This window comes from Ptychodera flava, chromosome 22 (genome assembly GCF_041260155.1).
Source record: "Ptychodera flava strain L36383 chromosome 22, AS_Pfla_20210202, whole genome shotgun sequence".
NCBI lineage: Eukaryota > Metazoa > Hemichordata > Enteropneusta > Ptychoderidae > Ptychodera > Ptychodera flava.
Window position 1 is genome coordinate 33,155,459 of NC_091949.1, and position 25,768 is coordinate 33,181,226.

General features: G+C 36.3%; 1 protein-coding gene across 1 annotated transcript; it reads left to right on the plus strand.

Moving 5' to 3' along the window:
* Window positions 1-2: 2 nt before the first annotated feature.
* Window positions 3-24,152, plus strand: LOC139123229 (dnaJ homolog subfamily B member 14-like). Its single transcript, XM_070689352.1, has 9 exons — window positions 3-352; window positions 5,730-5,895; window positions 7,981-8,126; window positions 11,286-11,444; window positions 13,380-13,495; window positions 14,477-14,586; window positions 15,931-15,985; window positions 16,686-16,794; window positions 17,312-24,152. The coding sequence occupies exons 1-9, from the start codon at window positions 220-222 to the stop codon at window positions 17,425-17,427; spliced, it is 1,110 nt and encodes a 369-aa protein (XP_070545453.1). The 5' UTR covers window positions 3-219; the 3' UTR covers window positions 17,428-24,152.
* Window positions 24,153-25,768: the final 1,616 nt, after the last annotated feature.

Consider the following 25,768-nt stretch of genomic DNA (forward strand, 5'->3'; position numbering starts at 1 on the left):
AGAATTTGTAGTAGAATTATTCGAAAAAATATTTTCTCCTCTTGAGTCTAATGTTGCGTCTTATGCTAAGATAAACTGGCATTTAATTCTACTCATGAACTTCTTCCTAATTTTAGCTCATATATTTTCTTTCTATCCTGTTTACTAGACAACAATTTTGCCATGTCACATTGTTACTACAAATGCTGTGGTGCAATGGAAGTCGAATGAGAATCCAATATGGACGGCAATAAAGATGAGAGCGAGCGATGTATAGAAATCGCACAAAAATGTATCGCTCAAGGACTAAGAGAGAAGGCCGTAAAATTTTTACAGAAAGCAGAAAGACTCTACCCATCAAAAAGGGCTAAAGGTAAGGTTTTCACTTCCTTGTAAACAACAAGTTTGGTGTATGTCGACCACATTACCAGTGGCAGGACTACATTGTACATGTACATTTACAGTGCATCGAAGCTAGAACCGGTGCATCTAGAGAATTGTACCGATGTGTCGATTAACTCATCACCATTTACAGTTATTATTACGAGTTGATGTCAATTATTTTACATTCCTAACACCGGAAAATTTAGTGTACTGATTTGTTCATGTTTCGGGGTGTGACAATTGACTGGATTCACAAACCATTTTGAAACAAATAGGGTAGAAGTTCCAACTACATACAATATATACATAAGTTGAAGTTGGGATCGGAACCACAGTCCCTCCGACACTGTGATAGAGCATTTCAATTCCCTCTTTTTCGTCATTGTAAATTCAGCATTTCGGTAATTTTGTCGGTTTTGATCGAGGGAATGTGTGGCAGTATTTTCTTGGCCTGAACTTTTAGAATTGTTTCGATGGAGTGTACGGATAGCCGTGTTAATTCAATTGATACGTGTTCTTTGGAGGGGACATCATATCATGCTCATAGTGATGGGCAGTGTAAGGTTATTAGACTACTCTTTGTTGTTCTGATGTTGAATATTAATCGAAAATGTACTGTCATCCCTCTCAACACCCCTCCCAGTTTTTGGCCTTTGGTGCCATGAAAAATTTCAAATTCACTCTGCTACTGTGCGTAGAACAACTATAAGTCATTCCAAGACAAAACAATTCATTATTCCATGCTTTAAACACACAACTGCATAAAATGTGCAATATGCATAATAATTTAGTGTTTATCGATCACAACAATATCAATGCAGCAACACATTTGCATGACAATGTTCATTTAAATGACCAGGGTACAGCTTTGTTAGTAAGGAATATTAAGGATATGCTCGCTCCAAACCTTGGTGTGAACCGAAACCTTTTCAGGAGAAGACAGTTTTTTCAACATCCTGTTAATCCGGTGGTACAGCAATACGGGGACGCAACACAAGGTTTTCATTGGTCTAGAAATCACCCCATTTTGCCAAAATATGTTGATACACCTCAAAGCCATAGGCAAATGATACCAATCAACAGATATGAGTAACTTTACATTTCAGAAAAACAGCAATATACAAAGTTCACTGTCAATATCCTACTGGAACATACAGGGTTACCAAGAGAGAAAGTTTCAAGACAGTGACTTTATAAATAATATTACTCAACATGACATTATTGGTATTGGAGAAACTTGGCTCACAGAACAATTGAAACATACTTTTCACATTCCTGGGTACTATGACTATTCTGTTGTCCGAAAAAAGAAAAAACAGAGGGGTGGTCTTTCACTTTTGGTGAAAAATACTATAAAGAAGGGTGTAAAAATGGTTCATTCAGATGTTGAAGACATGGTGTGGTGCAAACTTTCAAAAGTTTTTTTCAGATTACAACAGGATATATTTATTTGCTTTGTTTACAACGCACCAGAAAATTCCAAACATAAGTCTGAATCATTTTTCGAACGTTTAGAACAGTTGATCACAAAATATAGCTGTTCTGGATCTGTCATGATTTTAGGGGATTTTAACGCCAGAGTAGGATTACTGCCAGATTTTATTGACAATGATTTCTCAAATCATATACCAGTTCCACCAGGATATTCTGTTGATACACATCTTAATCGCTGCAATATGGATAAGATCGAAAATAAGTATGGTAGAAACCTCATAGATTTATGTAAAACCACAAATACAAGAATTATGAATGGCAGACTACCTGGAGATATTTGTGGAAAATTTACATGTTACCACTGGAATGGAAACAGTGTAGTAGATTATGGTCTTGCAACAACAGACATCATCGATAACTTTGAGTATTTTAAAATACACAATTTCACAATTTTCTCAGATCACTGTCAAATTTCTACTCTTCTCAAACTAACAAATTTTAATTCAAGCAGTGTTACAGATACTGTGAATTTGTTACAAATGCCCCAAAAATGGAAATGGGATAAGTTATGTGTTTTTAATTACACGGATAGATTAGCATCAGATGAGCTACAAAAAGATTTTGCAGAATACTAATATTGGTAATAACAAATCTGACATTAACTCAGCCACTAAGCATTTTAATGACATCTTAGATAAAGCCTGCAGTGGAATTTTTAATAGACAAAAGCAGAGAAAGAAAAATTTAAAGAGAAAGAAATCAAAATGGTTTGACAAAAACTGTGATGCAGCAAAAAGGGACCTAATAGCAACAGCAAAACTATTAAACAAAGCTCCATATGACAGTCAGTTAAAAATTATCTATTACACAAAGAAAAAGAAGTTTAAAAAACTTGTTAAAAATAAGAAATTGCAATTCTGGCAAAACAACTTAGACAAACTAAACAGTCTACATGCCAACAATTCACATGATATGTGGAAATTGATCAAGTACTTAAAAAATAATGATAAAGATAATAATACTGGAGATAGTGTCTCAGCAGCAACATGGATGGAATTTTACAAAAATTCTTGCTCAATTGAAAATGACAGGTATAATGATTTCCAACAGCAAATTATTGATAGTTTAACATCTGAAGAAACTAAGAATCAGGCTAATCAGCAGCTGGATAAGTCAATAACAACTAATGAAGTGTTATCAGCAATTAGAAATTTAAAAAGTAAAACAGCAGGGATTGATGGGTTTTGTATAGAGTTGTTAAAACATGGTTCCCCCTTTCTCTGTAAACCCTTAGCTAAATTATTTAATGCAGTTCTAGATACATCCAACTTTCCAGACATCTGGAATACAAGCATTATGACACACTTATTTAAAAAAGGAGATAATATGACCCGAAAAATTATAGGGGCATTTCTGTCGGAAGTTGTGTAGGAAAAGTTTTTTCTTACATTCTAAATGAAAGGCTAAATAGTTTTTTAGATGACAATCATATTATACATAATAATCAAGCTGGATTTCGCAAAAACCATCGCACAATAGATCACATATTTACCCTGAAGACAATAATACATAAATATTAACAATAAGCAGAACATTTATGTTTGTTTTGTTGACTTTGCTAAGGCTTTCGACTCGGTATGGAGAGTTGGTCTTTTCCATAAACTTCTCAAAAATAACATTAATGGCAAATTATACAGACTTATAAAACACATGTACACAACACAAAAATACACATCAAAACAAATAATTTTATCTCGCCCAGCCTGAAAGTTGAAAAAGGAGTAAAACAGGGCTGTGTTCTAAGTCCTAGTCTGTTCAATTTATATGTCAATGACTTGAAAACAAATCTAGACAAAGTAAATACTCAACCACCAGTGTTGAATAATACCCCAGTTAACTCATTATTTTACGCTGATGACCTAGTCTTAATCTCTACTTCAAAAGAAGGTCTACAAAGGGAGTTAAATACACTACACACATTTTGCTCCAATTGGAAACTTGATGTTAATTTACAGAAAACCCAAGCAATTAATTTTAGTAAATCTCCTTTGGTAGATAAACACTTATTTAACTATGGTAGTACATGCATCAAATCTGTTAAGAGCTATACATACTTAGGACTGACAATTAAATCAAACGGTAGTTTTAGTGACACAATTACAAATTTGGCTGATAAAGCAGCAAAATCTTTGTATAGTTTAAAAAGGATTTTATTGCACAACAAAAAGATAAAATTTTCCCTACATCTATTCAATGTTTTCATTAAACCTGTTTTACTGTATGGCTCAGAGATTTGGGGACAAGATTTCATGGATTACAAGAAGTGGGATAAATCAGCAATTGAAAAAACTCACCTCAAATTTTGTAAGAACATTTTACAGTGTAATAGACAAGCTTGTAATGCCGCTGTGAGGGGTGAACTAGGACAATTCCCACTTCTACTTGAGATCAAACTTAATATTGTTAAACACTGGCTTCATATCGTACAACTGCCACATTGTAATCTTGCTAAAGAAGCTTTTCTGGAGCAAATGGTAAACAACACTAACAATAGATCCTGGTTTAACTGTTTAAGTGCTTTAATTAAAGACAATGGAATGGACTTTCTCCTTGATAAAGCTCCATCACTTAAACACCACAAAGTTATAACTGGTTTAATGAAAACAAATTTAACAAACAATTATGAAGTCTTTTGGAAAAAGTTGATCACTGATGAAAATAGTAAACTAAGAATGTATGCCAAAATAAAACGTAATTTTAGATTAGAACCCTACTTAACACAGTTGCAAGGTGAGAAAAGAAAATTGCTCACCAAACTTCGCATTAGCAATCATGATCTAGCAATTGAAAAAGGGAGACACACTGTTCCAAAAACCCCAATTACTGAAAGATACTGCAATCAGTGTAACACCAACAGTATTGAAGATGAAACACACTTTTTATTAGTCTGTCAGAAATACAAAGTCCAAAGAAAGTACTTTTTCAGTAAAATCAATTTCCCAACGACGATACTGAAAATCAGCTTATTTCTCTACTAACAAAACAAGAGTTATCTTTTAATGAACAACTTGCTGATTATATTTTTACTTTATATAAACAAAGAAATACCTAGTTATATTTATTATTAGCTACTATTATTATACTGTAATACTTTATCTTTATTGAAGAAAATTTTAACTTATTTTTGTATCACACTTTTATTGCCACAAATGTGATGTAAATCCTATATTTACAAGCAAGCAATAAAAATATTATTATTATTATTATTATTATTATTATAACAAGGTAAAAAAAAATCACATTTTTACATTTTAATACTGAACATGATACATATTTAGTATGCTGTACTGGCCAACTTGGCTTTCTGATCCTTACTTATATTGATAACAGTGGTTTGAGTGTGAAAGTCAAATTTGCAAGACGCAGAGTTTTAATGGCAAGAGGTACTGTACAGTGTACACACATGTTACTGTAGATGTTACTCTGTTTGGTCATGATGCAGTTGCTATGTCACACAAATATTTTGTGAAAGCTGAAGAAAGAAAGAAGGGACAAGAAGTTTGAGGTCGTAAGTTTCCAGTAAAATTCTAGGAATCCTCTTCATGAAATTAGTCCAAGTAAAATTGGCAAACCTTTGTATTTAAGTTTGTAAATATTTTCATTATCATCTATTGATTGCATATGCACTTTGACCAGTTGATGACAGATAGGTCACACCAATGAAACACTGGGACTGAGGGACATAATGTCTAACTAATGTCACACATGGTATTGAAATCTATTGTGAACATTTTTTTTTTCAGATCAAGGCTAATGTTACCAGAAAGACAAAGAAACTATTTTATTTTTTGTCAGCAGTCAAACTTGAGAAGAAGTTATTTCAACAGTCCCAAATGTCTGTATATACTTAACCTGTAAATTATATTCTTCAGTTTTATTAGAGTCGTTGTCAAAGAACGGAAGTTCAGTAGGGTCACACCAAACCAAAAGTGGACAGAATGAAAAACAGAAAGAGAGAGACCAGTCACAGACAGAAAACAAAGAAAATGGAGAAATCAAAGTTGAATACACGCAAGAACAGATGGAAGCTGTGAAAAAGTAAGTCTGTCACGCCAGTCACACATTAGAGACTCACATAGCCACTATGCATGATGATCGTTTCTCAGGACATTGCAACGCAAGTAACTAACACGAGTGAAAATTTTTCTTCAAAGTTTCAATTGATATCAGTATTATAAGTGTGAGCAGGGTTTGCAGTAGAATTTTATTCAGGTGGAGAAATGTACACTATATGCCACAAATGGCAGATGGGTAGTGTATACCATGAGAAGGGGTGTTTCCATGGCAGTTCTAAAGTAAATAACCAATTTTAATGCCCAAGGTGCAATTGGAGAAAGAAATTTGCTAAAAATGTGTTCTTGTTGAAAAGATAAAGTTGAAAACAAGAGTGCTTTCTTTTGAGAGTATGAGCATGAGGGGGGCTATCCCACCTCTCTTACCTTAATTTCTTAAATTGTCAGCTAGATTTGATGCCCGTATGCACAATCTGAGAAAGACAAACAAGATTACTTTTTGGGGGAGAGATCAAATGGGAGTACGTGTATATGCCTCTTGGATGCCAATTTCTACAAAACATTATCAAATGTCCTTAGATGCAATCTGAGAAAGGGCATTACTAATTTTATATTCCCTTTTCAAACACAATGTCGAAAAGAATAGTACTTTAGTATGGGGGTATGTCTCCTCTTTCATGTATTGTACTTTAGTATGGGAGTATGTCTCCTCTTTCATGTATTGTACTTTAGTATGGGAGTATGTCTCCTCTTTCATGTATTGTACTTTAGTATGGGGGTATGTCTCCTCTTTCATGTATTGTACTTTAGTATGGGAGTATGTCTCCTCTTTCATGTATGGCAATTCTGACAAAAGTTAACCAGTTTTTATGCACCCAAGTGTAATCTTAGATAGACAGCTGCTGACAAATGTGTTTCCAACTGAACTAAACAGAGTACTCATTGATATTTTCAAGCAAGTAGTTAACCATGGATATTAAAACTATTGTTTTGGGAAATCTAGAACTGACCGGTTTTCCAAAGTTGAAACAAACCACTGTTATTGTACTATGTCACAGTTAAATAGTTTGAATACAGTCTTTGGTGAATATCACAAAGCATGTAAAATTATACTCCTGACTCTGTTTCTTCAAACCACTATTCATGGTAAATATCACAATAAAAACTGAAAAACTTAAAAAAAAGTAAAGCATTGTCAAGTGTAGAGTTTACATTTAGAGACAATTGATGTACCTACTGCGAAAACGCTTGTAAACAAATCCCCTATTTGCCGTATCTTGCTCTGATATGAATGAGTATTGGTAAACACATTGTTTAAATATTCTGCTGTACATAGTTATTCAAAATGACACAAAATGGCCCTAACACTATAAATCAAATAGGAGTCCTACAAATGATACTGAATTTTCTTCTGCAGGACAACTGTACTTGGCATATTCCTTCATCAAAAAGCAATCACCAACCATAGCGGTCGTTTTAGTCTCCATCTATTGTGACATAAGCATCCTAAAATGGGTTTAGGTCAGGGCTTACCTTCAGCCAGAGACACAATGCATGTATGGCTGCAGCACTACTCTGAGCCCAAATGGAGTGACAACATAGTAAAAAGATTGCTGTTGTGGTTGAGCCCAAATACCAGCTGTTTACATTAACCACCTGATGTCTTGTGATATTTTGCGAAAGTCATTATCAAATTCTGTGCAAAATGCTGTTACAGCTGTCCAATTTCACCAGCTGCCGGCTTCGAATGAACACACTGTATGGCACACACCATATATAAAACATTTGTTGGGTGAAAAAAGGAATTAAACCATATCATTTGAGGGCCACTACAGACAAGACAAGAATAAGCAACTAGCATGCTGTTGCATGAGCGTACTAAAGGGGTGCGCATAGATGCCAATTTAATGGCACAGGCACAAGCATAGTAACATATGTGAGAAAACGATCACTGAATATCATCCTAAGTGCAGTGATTCAAGTTATATGAACCAATAAAGTGATGGTCTCATGTGCTGTCTGAGCATCAGCAACGGTAATAGTGATAAAATTGATCTTATAAATGTGATGTCTTTAACATGTTGAAAATGTGCTTTATCTCTCATGACAGGATAAAAAAATGTAAAGACTACTATGAGATTCTTGGTGTGTCGAAGGACTCATCTGAAATCGAATTGAAGAAAGCCTACAGAAAGTTAGCATTACAGTTTCACCCAGACAAAAACCACGCTCCTGGCGCTACTGAAGCATTCAAAGGTAACGATGAAAATTGCCTATTTTGATTTGGCTTGGAGTGTGTTTAGGACATACTCAAAGATAGTAAGGCTATTCTGTCTTGTATGCGTAATAACTTGGACTAGTTTTTGATTGCAGTGATGTCAGCTGAGGCAATTGGATGGTCAGAACACAGGTCTGTACCAGCTCAGCATAGAATCAGTCGCTACACTGTACATTCACATCCTGGTTGTTAATTTTTGAATTGACCATGCTGCCCTTATCATTTGTTGAGGAACTCTAGTAAGTCAGTTGAGCCAGGAAAATTGACTGAGGAAAATTCAGAAAGTAAAAGTATCTACTTATGCAAGAATTATTCGAAAACTAGAACACAATATGTATGTGCGATCTCATGTTTTATCAGTGTTTGTCTCACTGAGAACTAAAATAGTCCGTAGAGAAAGAAATACAGAGAGAGATGAGGAAATGCTTGTCCTAAGAAACACATTTGATTGCCCCAAGGTGTTCCACTGTCTGCCTGTACCTGTATGTCCATGATACTTGAAGTGTCAGTGTTAAATATGTGTACCCTGTGGTCTTTTGGATTTCATATCATTGTGGTGTACATTGGTTTCCTTTTCCATTGAACTTGTGTGCCAAGAAGCTGGCATTCAGGGGCCATTATCCTAGCAAGTTGGTGAAATTCAGTCATGTCGGAACAGAATTATAATAGTAACATTACACACCATTTTTATCACAACTGGAAGTTGTGATATAGAGGTGGTTTCAACCGGTGTTTGATGTCGTCCATTTCCGTAAACGACAAAAAGTCAAAAACTGCTGAACAGACTGCGTTGATATTTGATACCGATACATAGACTGGTTCCAAGGTTCCAATTCCGAAAAATGGAGCCAAACGGAGCGCGGGTTAGATAGTTTTGGGAAATTTCTAACCCCCCTTTTTACCTAATTGATTTTAGGGGTCTTTCATATACCGGTATGTAGTTTTGGAATGTACACCAATCCTGCATTGTGGACTGTTTTATGAGTTGTTGAACAGAAATGAGGTTTTGATGAATGTTAGAAATATACAGGATGGCTGATTCGAAGTATAAGAGATTTCTATGGTCTTTTGGGCATCAAAATCATTAAAAAAAACATATTTCATAGTTTAGATTCTCACTTTTGAGATGACCCTAGGCATTTGTTAAGTAAACATCCTTGAGTCAATATACAGACTTTGACATTCCAGAGATTAAGTATCCACAACCTCACATGTTACAGTCTTTCACTACAATGGTATGGCCCAAACCCATTGTTATCAATGGAGAGTGTGGACCTGTCTACAGGAAATTGGGGTGAACAGGTTAGACAATGACGTTACAAGTTGTAGGTTAGTATCAAGGTAGCACCAGCATAGAGTCCTGAGCATCTGTCCATGTGTTCTCACAGCAAATTACAGGGAAAAAAATTATTTGAGAAGTTTCTCTCCTTTAAATAGAAGTATATTACAATTTAAACCTGTCATGGATAGATTGCTCTCAAATGATCTGAAACACAGTTATTGCCCATTAGCAACAAATCTATAGCAAGATTTATATATGTAAAGTTCATGAACTTACACAAGGTATTAGACAAAAGATGACCATGACTTTGCTACTTTTCAACATTAATTTCAATCAGATTTCCCCAGCTTAGTGTATAATTTTGTAATCTTAAATACTGTCAACTTAGCTTTACTAACTTACTCTAACCTCATTATTCTTACACTACTGTTATGCCTTATAACCACAAAATTTCAAGAGATGCATATATGATTGTCACTTAACAAACAATTTACAAATATGTCTTCTGCTTTTTCTCCATATACATATACATGTCTCTTTTCTCATAAAAATGAACTTAAAATCACAATGTGAAAAATAGTCTTTCAGCTATATGTTGCTCATTGACTTCGTGGTCTGTCTAATTAACAGTGAGTGTGGTTGTTGATAAATGCCGATAATACTAGGCGGTCATTATGTCCAAGCGCCATTGGCGGTATTTTTTAACATATTGACCATAGGTCATTATCACATCTGGAAGTTGTGATATAGGGTTAGCTTCAACCGGTGGTGGACAGTGTCCATTTTCCGTAAACGACAAAAAGTCAAAACCGCTGAACAGACTGCATTGATATTTGGTAGAGATATTCAGACTAATTCCAAGGTTCCGATTCCGAAAAATGGAGCCAAACGGAGCAGCGGTTAGATAGTTTTGGGAAATTTCTAACCCCCCTTTAACTAATTGATTTTAGGGGTTTGGAATGTACACCAATCCTGCATTGTGGACTATTTAATGAGTTGTGGAACAGAAATGAGGTTTTGATGAATGTTACAACACATATATGCAGGATGGCTGATTCAAAGTATCAGAGATTTTCATGCGCTTTTGGTAATAAAATTGATAAAAAACAACATATTTAATGTTTTAGATTTCTCACATTTGTTATGACCCTTAACATTACAGACTTGATGACATAACTAGCTGCTGGACCTGTTTACTGGCGCATTGATTTAAAGACAAAGATCGTTTTATTTTGTAATAAGGACGTGTGATTTCGTAAAACATAGTCTATTAGCCTGGAAATGTGATTTTTGCGAATATTGCTTACCCCACTGACAAACTGTGGTTTGAAAATGGCTGGAATTCGCTACTTCGGGACTTTGTTTTCTGTGTGCATTTACTGACAAACTCCAAAACCCGCAGCACCTACCCATTCAGTATTTCATGTACAGGTGTACCCAGAGATAGAGTAGTTTCACAATGTGCCAGTTGTGATCAAGTGCCATTGGCGCTATTTTTTTCTTGGTTGGCCTTCCATGGCACTACCACTTCCAACCTGAACATAAGTACTTGTGTGTTAGCTGTTGCATGAATTCTTGTATCTGAGAATACGATGAAAGTGAAAATTGGTTTTAGCTCAATACTGCTATTTACTGACCTGGCAGTTTTCGTTGTGTGTTGTTTTATTACCATTTCCATCAGGCACATCCATGCAGTGACACTGACCAGAAGAAAAATAGCTTATTTCTCACTCAATTTCTTTGAGCTAGTAGGGCTGAAGTGTAATGTTGAAAATTTTTTCAAACATGGGGGTTTTTACTCATAGCACTATGCTCAGAGAGGATTGTGAAAAGTATACAATAATTGTTGTTGCAGCAATTGGAAACGCATTTGCTGTGCTGAGTGACCCTGAGAAGAAGCAAAGATACGACCAGTATGGCAGTGAAGATGAGATCACGGTCAGGAGGAGACGCTACCGCCACCACCATCACCACCACGATGATGATGACTGGGATTTCACAAGGGGTTTTGAAGGTAAGGATTGATTGATGGAAAGATCGTGTTCAAGGGGAAATAAGTGAAAACAAGGAATGGCTAATAAAGGGACATCATGATTATGAGGATAAGGCACACTTGTTCAGGAAAAGAAACAGAGGTGAAATTACAGTCTGTCCTACACATCCTCCGTGACAGACTATTGCATTCATGACTATAGTCTAACTTTAATACAGTATGTGCACTGTATCCAAAGGCTTGCATTTTCCTAATTGACAGATTGTCCCTCTGACATGGTATATCATGTTATTTTTGTACTTTGTAGAGTTTTAATGCAATCACAACACACAACATTTTTAAAGCAATTGCGTTGTCAGAAGAATTGACTTTCATGTGCACATTAACCCGTTCATCCCAATTCCTAGTAAATTGGTCCAGGCCAAACTATGTTGGTTAAAGAGTTAAAGGGAGGCAGTCGTCAGAACTGTGCGTGTTCGACTTTCTTGTTTACAAACAATGCATTTCATGCATGATGTCTAGATGCATCAAGTCAACATAGCTGCAACATTTACATTTTACGATATCCATTGTTAACAAACATGTTTTAACTTTTATCAGTCGCCAACATAGCCTAGATTCAGTGTTTACATCGGTTGTAGGGGTCCCTGGCAACCTTTGAGCAGAGTTCCAATGACTACCTCCCTTTAAAGTTCCATCGCTCTACCAGGATTTGGAGTAGCTTAGATATGCACAAAAACTGAACACCTATATGTTTGAGCATTTGTCATAGTGAGAGTGTTTGCATAGAATGATTGCTTGACTGCAATATTGCGAAAAAAATATCTGGCGTAAAATACTTACTCAAAAAACTAATTATGCTTTGTAAATGCAACATGTGCAGCCTGTAACAATACAAGCAGTCTAAATATATCACTTCATAAAGCTGCATGTTTTTTAAGGTCCCAGGGTACTTATTTGAAATTCACATATGATATCTGCACATTATGGTTCGTGGTTTGCATTGACGTATAAATTTTAATTATGTAGATTTTTTACTGATAAACGGTTTGCACAATGATTTCACAGATGCTGTCAGAAATTAATGTCATCAAGACCTTTTCATAACATGGAATGCTTTCTTTGCCATTATTTAGTTGAAAGGGCCCATGAAATGGTCATACTCACAAATGTTGGGATCACAAATGTTTGGATTTTCTTGATGGATCCTGGATGAAATGTATTCATATAGCATCATCTTGAACTTGGTCAGCCATTGTTTACATATTGTTGTCTTTCAGCGAGTTATCTGTATAATTTTCCTCGTCATCTCGTGTTTGACATTTGGTTAAAGTGCGCAACATTTGTACTTTTCCATTTCTTCATTACATGTTTCTTGTACTGGACCAATATGACTTTTGAGTGAATCAAACTTTACCATTTTGTAAAACCAAAACAAAATTTTTGTGGCTTTAACTCAATTGGTCAACATTGTTGATGAGACTTCTTCTCTGCAGCTGTGGCAATGAAGTTTTTCGACATCAGGGTTACATGTAACAGCACATGAAACTGTAAATATAACACTCTCTAACCCAAGTCAAAGTTCATCTCATGATTAGTATATGAACTCTGTGAGATAATGTATGTGTAAGTTTTCAGAGCTTCCGTTTTGACTTGCGAGATTGCAAGAAGTATGGCTACTGTAGTCTTGACATTGACAATGATAATAGGCAATTCACAAGGCTGTCTGCTTTGCATATTCACATGCCACAGGTTAGCTGTCACTAATCACAGCTCATCCATGCTGTTAACTTTAATTCAGTTTTTGGATTATAACTCATATAGCACCAAAGAAAAGACCGCAGTTTCCAGTCCCGCTTTTTCTAAAGGTCTATGGTCAAAGGAGGGGTTTCTGTGTATGGATTCAAATTTTCACATGTTGGCAAGAGACTCAGCCTGATTCCTTCTCTTTTCCAGGGGACATTTCTGCTGAAGAGTTATTTAACATGTTCTTTGGTGGTGGAATGCCAACAGGCCGGGTACATGTCCACAGACAACACAGACCACATAGAAGACAGCAGACACAGACAGATGTAAGTTATAAATTGTTTGTCATACACTCTCCTCCCCCAAGTCACTGTCACTGTTCTTATGTAGAAGGAATAGTGTCCTTAATACATCTGAAATCACTGAATGCAATATGGTTGTATGAAACGGAAAAATTGCCCATTTTCCCAGATTTGTCATCGTCAGGGTAATATTTACATGGGTTATTGTGCAAGAATTTTCAATTGACACACAAGTATGTTCATGAGAAACAATCTCCCCAGATATCAAACTGTCCACCCCTAACTTCCTGTAAGCAGGTCCACAATCACTATTGATAACAATAGCTTTGGGTCAAACCATGACATTGAAAGGGTTTAAATTGGCATGTGATATTAGAGCAAGCATCTCAGGTCAAGATGATCGAGTTCATAGCCATCCCATAACTATAAATATCTCAACATTGCAAATGTACCATAGAATTGATGAAATTAAGAAGCACATGGATTTTAAAAGTTGATGATCACTCAAAAAATATGAAAATTAGTTCACTCAAAAAATATGAGAAATTAAAACTGAAAAGAGCTGCCAATAGTTTATGCAATTCTGATTTTTTCAAAAATGAACATGCATATTCAGACTATTGATTGGCATGGAAGAGATGGATTATCAAATTAAATGGAACGTGGATGTATGTAGATTAATTTCAAAGTTCATCAAGAATTAAACATTTGATTAATTAAATTTAGTTTATTAATTGTGAAAAGAGGGTGTAGCCATAGCCAATGTTTTGGATCGTTTGATTTTATGCTGTCAGTACTTGGTAAATAATACCTTTGTTTCTTTATGATGGCAAGTTTATATGCTAAGATGCAGTGCATAAACTGTAGGTCAGTTTGCATCATTAGATGAAAAAGCGGGACAAAATATTTTGAAGTTGATGTTTCATACCTGTTAGATGTTACAGCTTGTAAATGAACATGTTGTTTATCTGTTTCTCATCACTTTGTTGTTCTTTTTCTTTGCAGGCATCCTATGCATACATGATACAACTGTTGCCAATTCTTGTTCTTGTAGTGTTATCACTTTTATCAAGTCAGTTGATTCAGGCACCCCCGTACACTTTTCAACCCAAAGGGTAAGTCAGTTGATTCAGGCACCCCGTACACTTTTCAACCCAAAGGGTAAGTCAGTTGATTCAGGCACCCCCGTACACTTTTCAACCCAAGGGTAAGTCAGTTGATTCAGGCACCCCCATACACTTTTCAACCCAAAGGGTAAGTCAGTTGATTCAGGCACCCCCGTACACTTTTCAACCCAAAGGGTAAGTCAGTTGATTCAGGCACCCCGTACACTTTTCAACCCAAAGGGTAAGTCAGTTGATTCAGGCACCCCCGTACACTTTTCAACCCAAAGGGTAAGTCAGTTGATTCAGGCACCCCCGTACACTTTTCAACCCAAAGGGTAAGTCAGTTGATTCAGGCACCCCTACACTTTTCAACCCAAAGGGTAAGTCAGTTGATTCAGGCACCCCCATACACTTTTCAACCCAAAGGGTAAGTCAGTTGATTCAGGCACCCCGTACACTTTTCAACCCAAAGGGTAAGTCAGTTGATTCAGGCACCCCCGTACACTTTTCAACCCAAAGGGTAAGTCAGTTGATTCAGGCACCCCTGTACACTTTTCAACCCAAAGGGTAAGTCAGTTGATTCAGGCATCGGGGACACTTTTCAACCCAAAGGGCAAGTCAGTTGATTAAGGCACCCCTGTACACTTTTCAACCCAAAGGGTAAGTCAGTTGATTAAGGCACCCCTGTACACTTTTCAACCCAAAGGGCAAGTCAGTTGATTAAGGCACCCCTGTACACTTTTCAACCCAAAGGGTAAGTCAGTTGATTCAGGCACCCCGTACAATTTTCAGCCCAAAGGGTAAGTCAGTTGATTCAGGCACCCGTACACTTTTCAACCCAAAGGGTAAGTCAGTTGATTCAGGCACCCCCGTACACTTTTCAACCCAAAGGGTAAGTCAGTTGATTAAGGCACCCCCGTACAGTTTTCAACCCAAAGGGTGGCTGAAATTGAAAGACTTAAACTTGTGCTCCAACTTTCTGTGAGAAAACTTTAAAAGACCCGTATTAAAACCAAGAATGAAAATCAGGGGTCAATGTGCAAAATTTGGAACAAGAGAAACAAATCACCAAATATTTACCAACACTTGAAATTCAAAATGGCTGCTTTCCCTGTGTTAACTCTATGGGGAAAATGAAATTTTTGATTTTAACAAAAATAAACTGTTTAAAACCTTATTTACTCTGACAGCTTCAAACTAAGTTTCAACAAGTGGTAGACTAAAGAGTACTGCATTAGTTAAAGAGTCCAAAATATCTGTCCCCAAGGCACATTCTACCTGTACCTTAACACAGCAAATAATTACATTCCTTACAAGATGACTTATGTCTATCAATTGTTGTTTTTTCAACAGTCAATTCACAGAAGAAAGGAGAACATTTAATCTAGATGTCAAGTACTATGTCAAGGTCAGTGTCGGTTTCAGTCTTCAGCAAACTTTAGCCACTTTACCAGTACATCAGTCCCACTGTAGCATATGGGATATTGTCATCAAGCTAAATTCCCATATCACTGAAAGACACTGTGCTTACCCATGTCTGACAGTGTAAATGTATCTGCCTCTGATCCAGGGCACATATGTTGTATAAAGACAATTTTCAAACAGTTTAAAACTGGCCAATTTATTTATCAGCAGCACCATCACTTTTTCCAACTGAGTTTGAAATTAAAGTGATAACATGGTTATCTAACAAATTGATGATCAGGCGTTTTCAGCATTTACATATCCATCAGCTTTACCTTAAAGAGTGAAAAGATTTGCTTTGACTTTTTTGTTCTGAAGACCAAGCCAGTACATATTACCAGGGTTTGTTGCTGTTATTATATCAGTTTAGTCATGTCATGGAAAGCAGGAATCCATCAGTGTTCTCGTTCCACCTATCTCTGTTCCTTTACTTTAGTAAAAATATTGTATTATTTCTCAGTTGTCTCCCAGTCATGGTTCATCAATGTTCTCACTCAGCTGATTGCTTATGAAGTCAGGGTTGACCTTTGACCCATATATTAAAAGATATGGGTGAAAGGTCACAAAGCGCATTGTAATTGATATGTGATATGTGATATCCAAACACACACCTGATATGTTTTTTTTCTTCTTTGGCTCTGCAGAGAGATTTTCTTAAAGAATTTCAGGGCAGAGTTCGTGAAGTTGACAGAATGGTAGAAGAGGAGTATGTGGGAAATCTTCGAAATCAATGTTGGAAAGAGCAAAATTATAGTAAGCACCAATACTGTTGATTTTCATTAACATTTTTGTCCTCTGTGCTGTACATCTTCATTTTGCTTAAAATTTCTTGCTTTTATGGGAATTATTCTTGTACTGAATGGACAGTCCTCATCTATGTTTGCTTGATAGAGGGCGCTGTTATAACAAATTTATGAAATTTGTATAAATGTGAGTGACAATTTGTTCTCATCACCCTTATGAGTAAACATTAAGGTATATTTTTAGTCAAAGAAAATGTGAAATAATACCCCCCTCATACATTAACATTGAACATATCTGAAAGTCTAAGCCATATCTTGGCATTTTTAACCAAAAACGTCTACCCTCGGCTGCCTCATTTAGGTCTATCATTTTGATTGCCATGATGCTATGTCAAATGTCAAAGGTCATCAAATGGAGACAACCTTTTGGAGGTGTAATTTTACAGTCATAGCTCAATGGTAACCAGCTCCAACAAAGTTTATAGCAGGATTGTTAACTGTGTCTGTCTTGTTTTCTGTAATTACAGAGGAAAACTTGTTTTACAAAGCAAAATATTTTAGTGACCGGAAGCTTCATGAAAAGGCCATGAATTTGGGTACACCGTCTTGCGATACGCTTCGGAGGCTCTATAATCAGGGATAGAAGAAGGAAAGAATCTTCTGGAAGACATCTTGATAGAAATCTACTCACACAGCGTCTTCAAGAAAACCGTATAAGCACTTCACAGGAGAAAAAAATATGTCATCAAAAATTGGAAGTCAAATTGCTTCTCCTTACCTCTAATCGCAAAAGATGGACGCATCCAACCAATGTTATAATTGGACTCTACCAAAATGTGAAGTCCATAGGGGTGGTAAGGTATAAAGTTTAAGCCATGATATCACAGTATCTGCTGTGTGCCTTTCTGTTTGGTTCCGTGTGGAACTGTGTTTGGTGGAATAACCTCAGTGTAGCCACAAAATTTACATGGACATTACGCGTACACTGAGAGTACTTGAGTTGAAACTGCAGAGTTTTTTACAAACCCTACAGTGTGAAAATCTTGCAATCATAAGTAAATTAATGAACAGTATAGAAATAAAATAACAGTGTAGTTGTGAAAACTTTTTTTTAACTTGAATTTTTTCTGTGACATGAAGAAAAGCTTCTTTAGTAAATGAAGATGGCAGACTGACAAGTATTGAGAATTGAAGAGAAATATTTCAAACATTTGTGCAGATGAATGTTTTGGCCCTGATATTTGATCAGCTGTTTGAAATGTTGTAAATGTGCAGAGATTTTAAATGTCTCCAGTTTTCATTTTGTAGTTAAATATGCAAAACATGTTGTTGAAGTGGAAATGCAAGGGTCTTCTAATCTGATTTCCCATCACACCCAAAATATCCCGGAAACAAAACTTTCAAAAGTCGTAGAGGACACACACACGTCAGCTCCTGTCGGCTGTTCATCAAAACAGCCTGTAGCTACCACAAAAGATACACGACTTGTGAAAAAATAAATTTACATCATACACACACAAATATGAATGCCAGCAAAATAGTGCAAGTTACTACAGGAGAATGTGTGATTGCACCTGTGCATATGGCATGCTGTCAAGAGGCATCTATTATAGATACATTATCAATCTAATCAGTTGGACACCTCAGTCTTTATAATGATCTCATAATCTACAAAAATAACCCATTTTAAGATAAAGAAATTTTATATGAATAAATTTGTGTTACAGGTTTGGCTTACATCTTGCATTCCTAATTGTTTTTCTGTTCATCTCTAATATGAAATGTTTCATTCCGTCATCTTGCATTTCATGACCTGATCATGGAGATACTGGTAGTTGATCTTCACTTGTAAGCAACTTTTTATTCTTGGTATTTTTTCTCATCTCTGTTGGATTCAATTTGATGGCAGTACCATATATCTTAGTGTTCTTTAGATAAAAGCAAATGAAACACTCATAGTTGATAAGTGCTGTTTTATAAGGTGTATTTCTGTTATGACTGACTGTGAAGCCTCTGCCTTTCCACACTCTGCTGTAAAATCATCTACGTATGCAAACAAAAGAGACAGATTAACCAGAAGGTGTGTGCTCTGGGTTTGTGCCAAAGAGGAGTGAACTGGAAGGGGAAAAAAGAGCATAAGCTTTCCACCCCTTTTTCCAAATGTAGAAGTCCAACTTTTACCATAGGAAACAATGGGAGTGGACCAAACCATGGTGATGAGAGTGTGAAAGAATGCCATTGTGTACACTAGTCTGAATTGATACCAACTGAAAAGTGAAAATTGTTGAGACACCCCTTCTTGTAGACTGGAAAATCTGTTGCTGCAGGCATGGCTGTTCCTCTTACCAATGAAGTTGAAGGGTACTACCCTGCCTCTAGCTATGTGTTTTGCAGTACCCTAGTACCCTTGTCATAACTGGCTCAGCTGATATTCCTGTCATCTTGGACATCAAATAATGCCACTAGGATCTCATGATTATGCCAAGTACAAGCCGCTAACCAAAGTTATTATCCATCAGAGTTTAACTTCATTTATCCAGTTTTGATGTAATTCTGCTCATTTCATGTGACAAGGCATTCTCATGATTGTTCTTGGCAACGGTAACTTATAATTTTCAATGAAAATTCCTGTCATCCCACCTAATGTCTTACAAATGGAAATCAATATTTTCTTCGGCTAAAACAGTGATTTTGGTTCAAAGATATAAAATTTTTGGTGGAAGGTACCGAGTATGTTTTTCTCTGACACTAATGTTCCCTTTCTGCCATATCAAAAGCAAAGCACAACCATTTTATTTCTGTAATCTATATGTTGCAAAATCTGTCCATCCATCGTAGTCTTACAAGATGTCATCCTGAAAGTGGTAGGCTTGGGAGTGTTTTCAGTGGTAGATCTCAAATGTGTATTTACCATGACAGGACGATTAAATTCCCAGCTATTTTGAAATCCTGAGTAATACTTTGTGAGATAGCCATATTTTTTCAGAGTCAATTTCAGACTCATTGATGTGCAATCATTTATTTCCTTTCTGGTTTCAATACTTAGTTATTTTCTCTTACCTGCTTCTTGTAAGAGTTTTTGTAAAATATTAATTGCAAAGATTGAAAATGTGTAGAACTTTGCAACACATTATTAGACACATTTTGTTCCTTCACAAGCCTAATGTTTTTACAACAGTGGGATCATTTAAAATAAGCTTGCAATTAAAACACCAAAGTATTGAAATTGAAGTTTTTAAAACATTAAAAGCTCTACACTAACTCCTTTGTATATCTAATTTCATCTTCTAGCTCTCTTCAAACTGTTGATAGATCGCCCTCTAGAGTTCAAATGCTCATATCCTGCATCAGTGGTTGACCATGTGCAGGACAAGTTGATTTTGTGAGCAGTTTCTCGGAGTGTCAGACAAAATATATCTGTTAACCAATAAACCATAAACACTGTACTCTTTTGATTTGTTGGCAAAGGTGTACACTTGGAGTGTAACATTTTATACCATGTCAGTTAAAGATAAAGTTTCACAAAGTACATTTATCTCCTATTTTGCATAGAAGGTAGAAGATAACCACAATTCCTAATGCTTTTGATCACTGAAATGAGACTTGAAGGTTGTAATAGCCATCTTTAGTAAGCAGGGGTTAATACACCACAGTATCAGCCCGAAAATTCTTTCTATTGTAATATACCAGTCAAAATGTCTGAAACACTGCTCACTTACTTGCTGTGAATGGACGCCAACAAGATGTCAGTACATCAAAAACACATTCTGATGAAGAATGTGTCCATCTATGTGTAGATTTTACTCAGGATCCATACTGCACTCAAGTAATGCTGATGATTTACTCAATGATGTTTGAAATAATGCCTGTCCAATACCCATTAGAATTTAAAATCAAAAAGCCAGACTTGGATTGTTTGAAGATGTTATGCTATCCTCACCATGCACCCCCACCCCTAAGTATCACTCTCAGGCTTCTAATTAGACACTAGTTATTGTATGCACATTAATATTGACTTCACAGTGATCTGCTTAATGCACTTTTGTTATTTTTGATATTTCATTCTAAAATAGAGACATACCTCAACGATTTCAAGTAAATTTCTAGTCCCTTTCATGCCAAAGTAGAATAGATCTGTATTTCATTTCACACACACATGGATTTAAGATTGGAAAGTTGTAATATTTTTATTTCAAAGATCATTGTGTAGACTCTTTGTAAATGGGTTTTTATTTGTGATGTATGTAACACTTAGAAAAATTGCTATCCATGTTTGACTGACTGGTTCAGTAAAACATTTGTGCCATGGAATAGTTCACAATACACTATATAGATTGATTGTTATGCTTCATATCATTTTCAGCAACTTGCTGTATAGGATTCAGACTCACCCAAAGTCTGTGGGCTATTAAAATCTGAACACAGTAAATTGAAAGAGTAAACCTAGGCTGATATGTAGTGTCTCTGAAGCTTTTGGCCAATTGGTTGCTTGAAATTCATTGTTCTTATTTGATTATATGTATTTCCAAACAGCCAATCGGGTTGAAAATAGCCCAAGTTCAAGACTCCTTAAGTTGCTGTAAATGATGACAATCTACCAATCAGATACGACCTTCTGAGGGATTGCACATTGAAAGAGTTAACTCTGTCACATTGATGGTGGTGTGATCGCAAAACCAACAGCCACTATAACCATGTACCAGTACACCTGATCAAAAATACAAAAGGAAAACTAACACAAGCCAAGTTCTAGAAAAATGCCAAACAACCAGTTGGCTAGTCCTCACTGGATTTTCAGTTGAATAACAATTGTACACTGTTGGTTATTATCATTTTTGCAGGGAGCTCTGGGTGTGTACACAAGTTTTGTCCACCATGGAGTGTAATCCAGCATGGCTGACCATCTGCTTTACACCACACTACATTGCCTGTGTAGCCTGTACGAGACAAAAACAGTGAAAGTAAAATTACTTTTTATTCTGCTGATGTGCAGCAGTTCAGGAGGTCACATCTGATAGGTAGATTTTAATCCTTTACAGCAATTTAGGGAGTCTGAAACCATGGCTACAGTGTAGATGATTGGCTGTTGAGAAATGATTCATTGATGACAATGATATCCAGCCAATCAACACGCTACAATCTTCCAAGACACTACACATTAGCCCCATTATTTTGCAGGTTCTCTCTGGTACAGATGCTTATGTTTGCAAACAAGATGTATGTGTTCAGGGTTATTTTGGAAACATTTTTGTACAGGATGGAAACCTATCAAGTTTATACAGGATTGCAGATGTGGGATGAATTTGATGACAAATGTATTTACAAAGATAAAATGAGTTGTGTATTTCTTTCTTATAGCTTAGTGTAGTGTTCAAACCACTGGCATCACTATGACTATACTAGTCTGTCATTGTATTCTTTGAATATATTATTTTCAGGGCTGCTATAAGCCAGCTTCTACCACTGAGCTGGGGGCAGCTTTTCTGATCCCAGAAGTCCCCTTAGAAAACTATGGATCTGTTGCCTCCAGATGCATGCTGGTCGTAAAAAGGCACCCTTAGCTCAATGGTTAATGTGTTCCAAGAGGGCAGGCTTCATTTAAGGCGGAGACTGAAACCCAGATTTTATAAACATTTATCTTTCTTTGTTTCAAGTGCCCAAAATTCATGTTGCTAAAGCTGCACCACCAAACTAAGAGAGTGTTTCATTCATAATAGGCCAATTCATAATTTCTCCTGTCCTCTACAGAGAATCTGAACAGAATTTGTATACTTGGAATATTGCAGTCTAGGAGGGACTTTTTTCCACTGTGAAACTAAGGGATCTCAAAGTAGAGCCACAAAATCTCATCTTCTGTAAGTTTAACCCTTTCACTACCATAGTTTTCCCCCAAAACCCGGTGAGTGTGGACCTGTTTTCCGGGAATCAGCAATGAACCAGGTAACCTTGTTACCACAGGACAGTAGTACAAAATGTACATAGCAGTTGTTTTCAATAGCTGTTGGATGTTTATATTTGGAAAAGGGTGTGTAAGGATGAAAACTTATTTCATCTAGTTCAATTCTGCCAGACAGTTTCACTTCACACATGTAAAGCAAATTTTTGTCATTTAAATATCGGTATTTTTAATTCAAAATAGTTGTTGCACATCAGAACCAAGACCTGTGTTCTCACTGTTAGCTCTGATGTGTGTGTGTGCACTGATATATTTCTGTCACTCACAACACGATAAATTATTTATACTACGCTATCAAACATACAAAAGAGGGGGAAATGTCTGCAGTGTATACAGATTTTATAATTGACAAAACTAATATTTATAAAGTTTCATCATTTTCAATGAAGGATAACATTGCCATGGGTGTCATATCACTCTGCTGGATTGAGCAGATCCAGTGGTCTGGTCTGTGAGATTACAGAATCATTTGACCAGAATAGTGTATCAGCTATCTCAGTGGTTTTGCCAGACCAGTTAAAAGGGTCAGTGAAATGGTTTCACGCACACATACATCTTAGAATGACTCCCCGTGGCTTGCGGGGGAAAAAGTATGTTCATTTCTTAGTGATTAAGTGCATGTGTTTGTTGGATGGGGAAATGTACGAAAGGGCATTGTCTAAAAGTTTGACCAGTCTACTTTTGCCACCTTTCCAAAGATTGTCCGATTTTAAAGTATTTGTATTAATGCCTGATGTATTTCACACCTCGCCTGCTATTGACCCTGACGCAGGCCCACCATTTCTACAACAACATCATGAGCACCTTATATGTATTTATGATCTATCCTTGCTTAATAGGATCTGCTACGCCCTGCTGTGCAGTCCACTAACGCCAGCTGTGTCTTACCTGGTGCTAGGTCTGGTAGCAAAAACATACAATCCATAAATCACTGATATTCCTTGCCAGGAAAACTTTTTGGATGGAGTACCATTGTGAATATCTCCCATAATGCTGTTCAAATGCATACATTAACAGGGAAAAAGACCATTTCATTGGCCCATTTTAATGCTCTCATTGTAGTTCATAACCTCACAGGGCCATCAACCTTGGCCTGGAGGACCAATGATGGTGTCTCGGCTCAGGTCCTCAGACCAGCACATCCTGAGAGGATTCATTCACCCTATTCAATTTCAAGACAAGAAAATTATCCCATGGTTGTTCATTTCAACAAATTTTGAAAATCAGAAACACAATTGTGTGTGACTCTTAAGTTACCAGTTGTAAACCTAATTGATAATAATGACAGTTCTGTTGTTTTAGATGGCAATAAATGTTGGATTATAGTTTCTTTATTCTGTAAATAAACCTGTAATATTTGCAAACCTCTGTATCAATGACTATTATGACAATAAAAAAATATTTGAAATTTAGGGTATTCTGGAAGGTTTCTTGACTTGATAATGAAAAGCAAATCACCAGCTGCTCATCATTGAATTTGCCAGAGGTGGCAACTTTAACTTTATACTTTTTGTGATTTTCATTTCACCACAACTTGTTTTCAAACATGATTCAGTATTCCTGAAATGTTTTGTGATATTTTTAGCATACAGTGACTATTGCAGTGCTGTGCTATTCACAGTGACACTTCTCCACACTCAAAGTTGCCTCAAGAATAACAAGTGTGTACCACAACTATACAGTCTATACTCAACAGCTGAACACTGTCATGTTTGCTCAACAGACAACTTCAAGAAAATATTACAATGTTCTGGCTCATATGTTCTGTGTATGATACTATCATAGTCTGAATTGGTTAACAAACATGAATGGCTGAGATACTAAGTACAAGACTTTACTTTCTAAACATTTAATTATGAGTAACCTGTCCTTTGGCAGGTATTAATCAAGGTCAAGTCAGGCCAGGTCCAAAACTTTAAATAATAACACCGGTTATTTGCATGACAAAAAGAGCAAAGCTAGTAATCCAGGTCTCCATGTAATTCCACGGTGGCACCATGTCAAAACGGGGTTTAGGGACTGGTCAGTTTCTTCGGCCTGGGGGGGCCGGTGGATTCATGGGGGGGTCACCCTGTTTTTGACTTTGGTGATAGGGGGGGTCACCATGTTTTTGAAATGCCCAATAGGGGGGTCAGTGTGTTTTTGAATTTCAACACAGGCTCATCATTGCCTAAAATGCATCATGTCAGCCACAAATTTCATCCAGTTGCATTTTTCGGTGCGCCCTTGGGGCGTGTAACTTTAATAATCAGACATATTTTTCAGAATGCCCAACTTTAACATATCAGGCATACATATATCAGAGATATATGTATGTTCAATATTTTTCAGCATGCTCTTCAAGCGCATTACTTTAATATATCAGACATTTTTCAGCACAATTCCTGTGCATTACTTTAATATACAAGACATATATATCAGAGATATCAGGATGTTTCATATTTTTCTCCGCGCCCTTCGGGCGCCATACTTTAATAAATCAGAGATATATGCCAGAGATATCTGATGTTTGCTAAGTGAAAGTGTACTATTATGAAATCTGCATTTCATATGAAAAGCATGACAAATTCCTGATACTTTTCTGTTCTCTCTTTGAGAATTCAGTATGAGAAAGCAACATGCACAAATATCAATGTTACAAGAAAAGGTCATCTCAGACTCTGCACACATCAGATTTGGCTAAAATGCCTCTCTATGGTTCCTCAGGAGATTTAATTGGATGGCTGGCAAGTCTTAACACCCATCAAAGTTTTTACTGCTTTTTCCTGTTCGATATTAATGATTGACATCCATTTCTGTACAACAGTTCAGGACATCTGGTTAAGCATAGAAAGTGTGAAATACATTCACAGCTCATTCAAATGTACTGTATTCAAACTTTAAGATTGACACTTTGAAATTCCTATCTTACAACTGACATACCAACAATTTCATTAAAACACAGAATGACAGTTAAAATATAAATGTATGTAAAATATAATATATAAAATATAATATATATATATATTACACAACACACACACACACA

Excerpts from the sequence above, each read along its gene's own strand:
- LOC139123229 (XM_070689352.1), top strand. The coding sequence starts at position 220 with ATGGACGGCAATAAAGATGAGAGCGAGCGATGTATAGAAATCGCACAA. Across the intron at positions 5,896-7,980 it reads CAGATGGAAGCTGTGAAAAA|GATAAAAAAATGTAAAGACT; the intron begins GTAAGTCTGTCA and ends CTCTCATGACAG. Across the intron at positions 16,795-17,311 it reads TTGGAAAGAGCAAAATTATA|AGGAAAACTTGTTTTACAAA; the intron begins GTAAGCACCAAT and ends CTGTAATTACAG.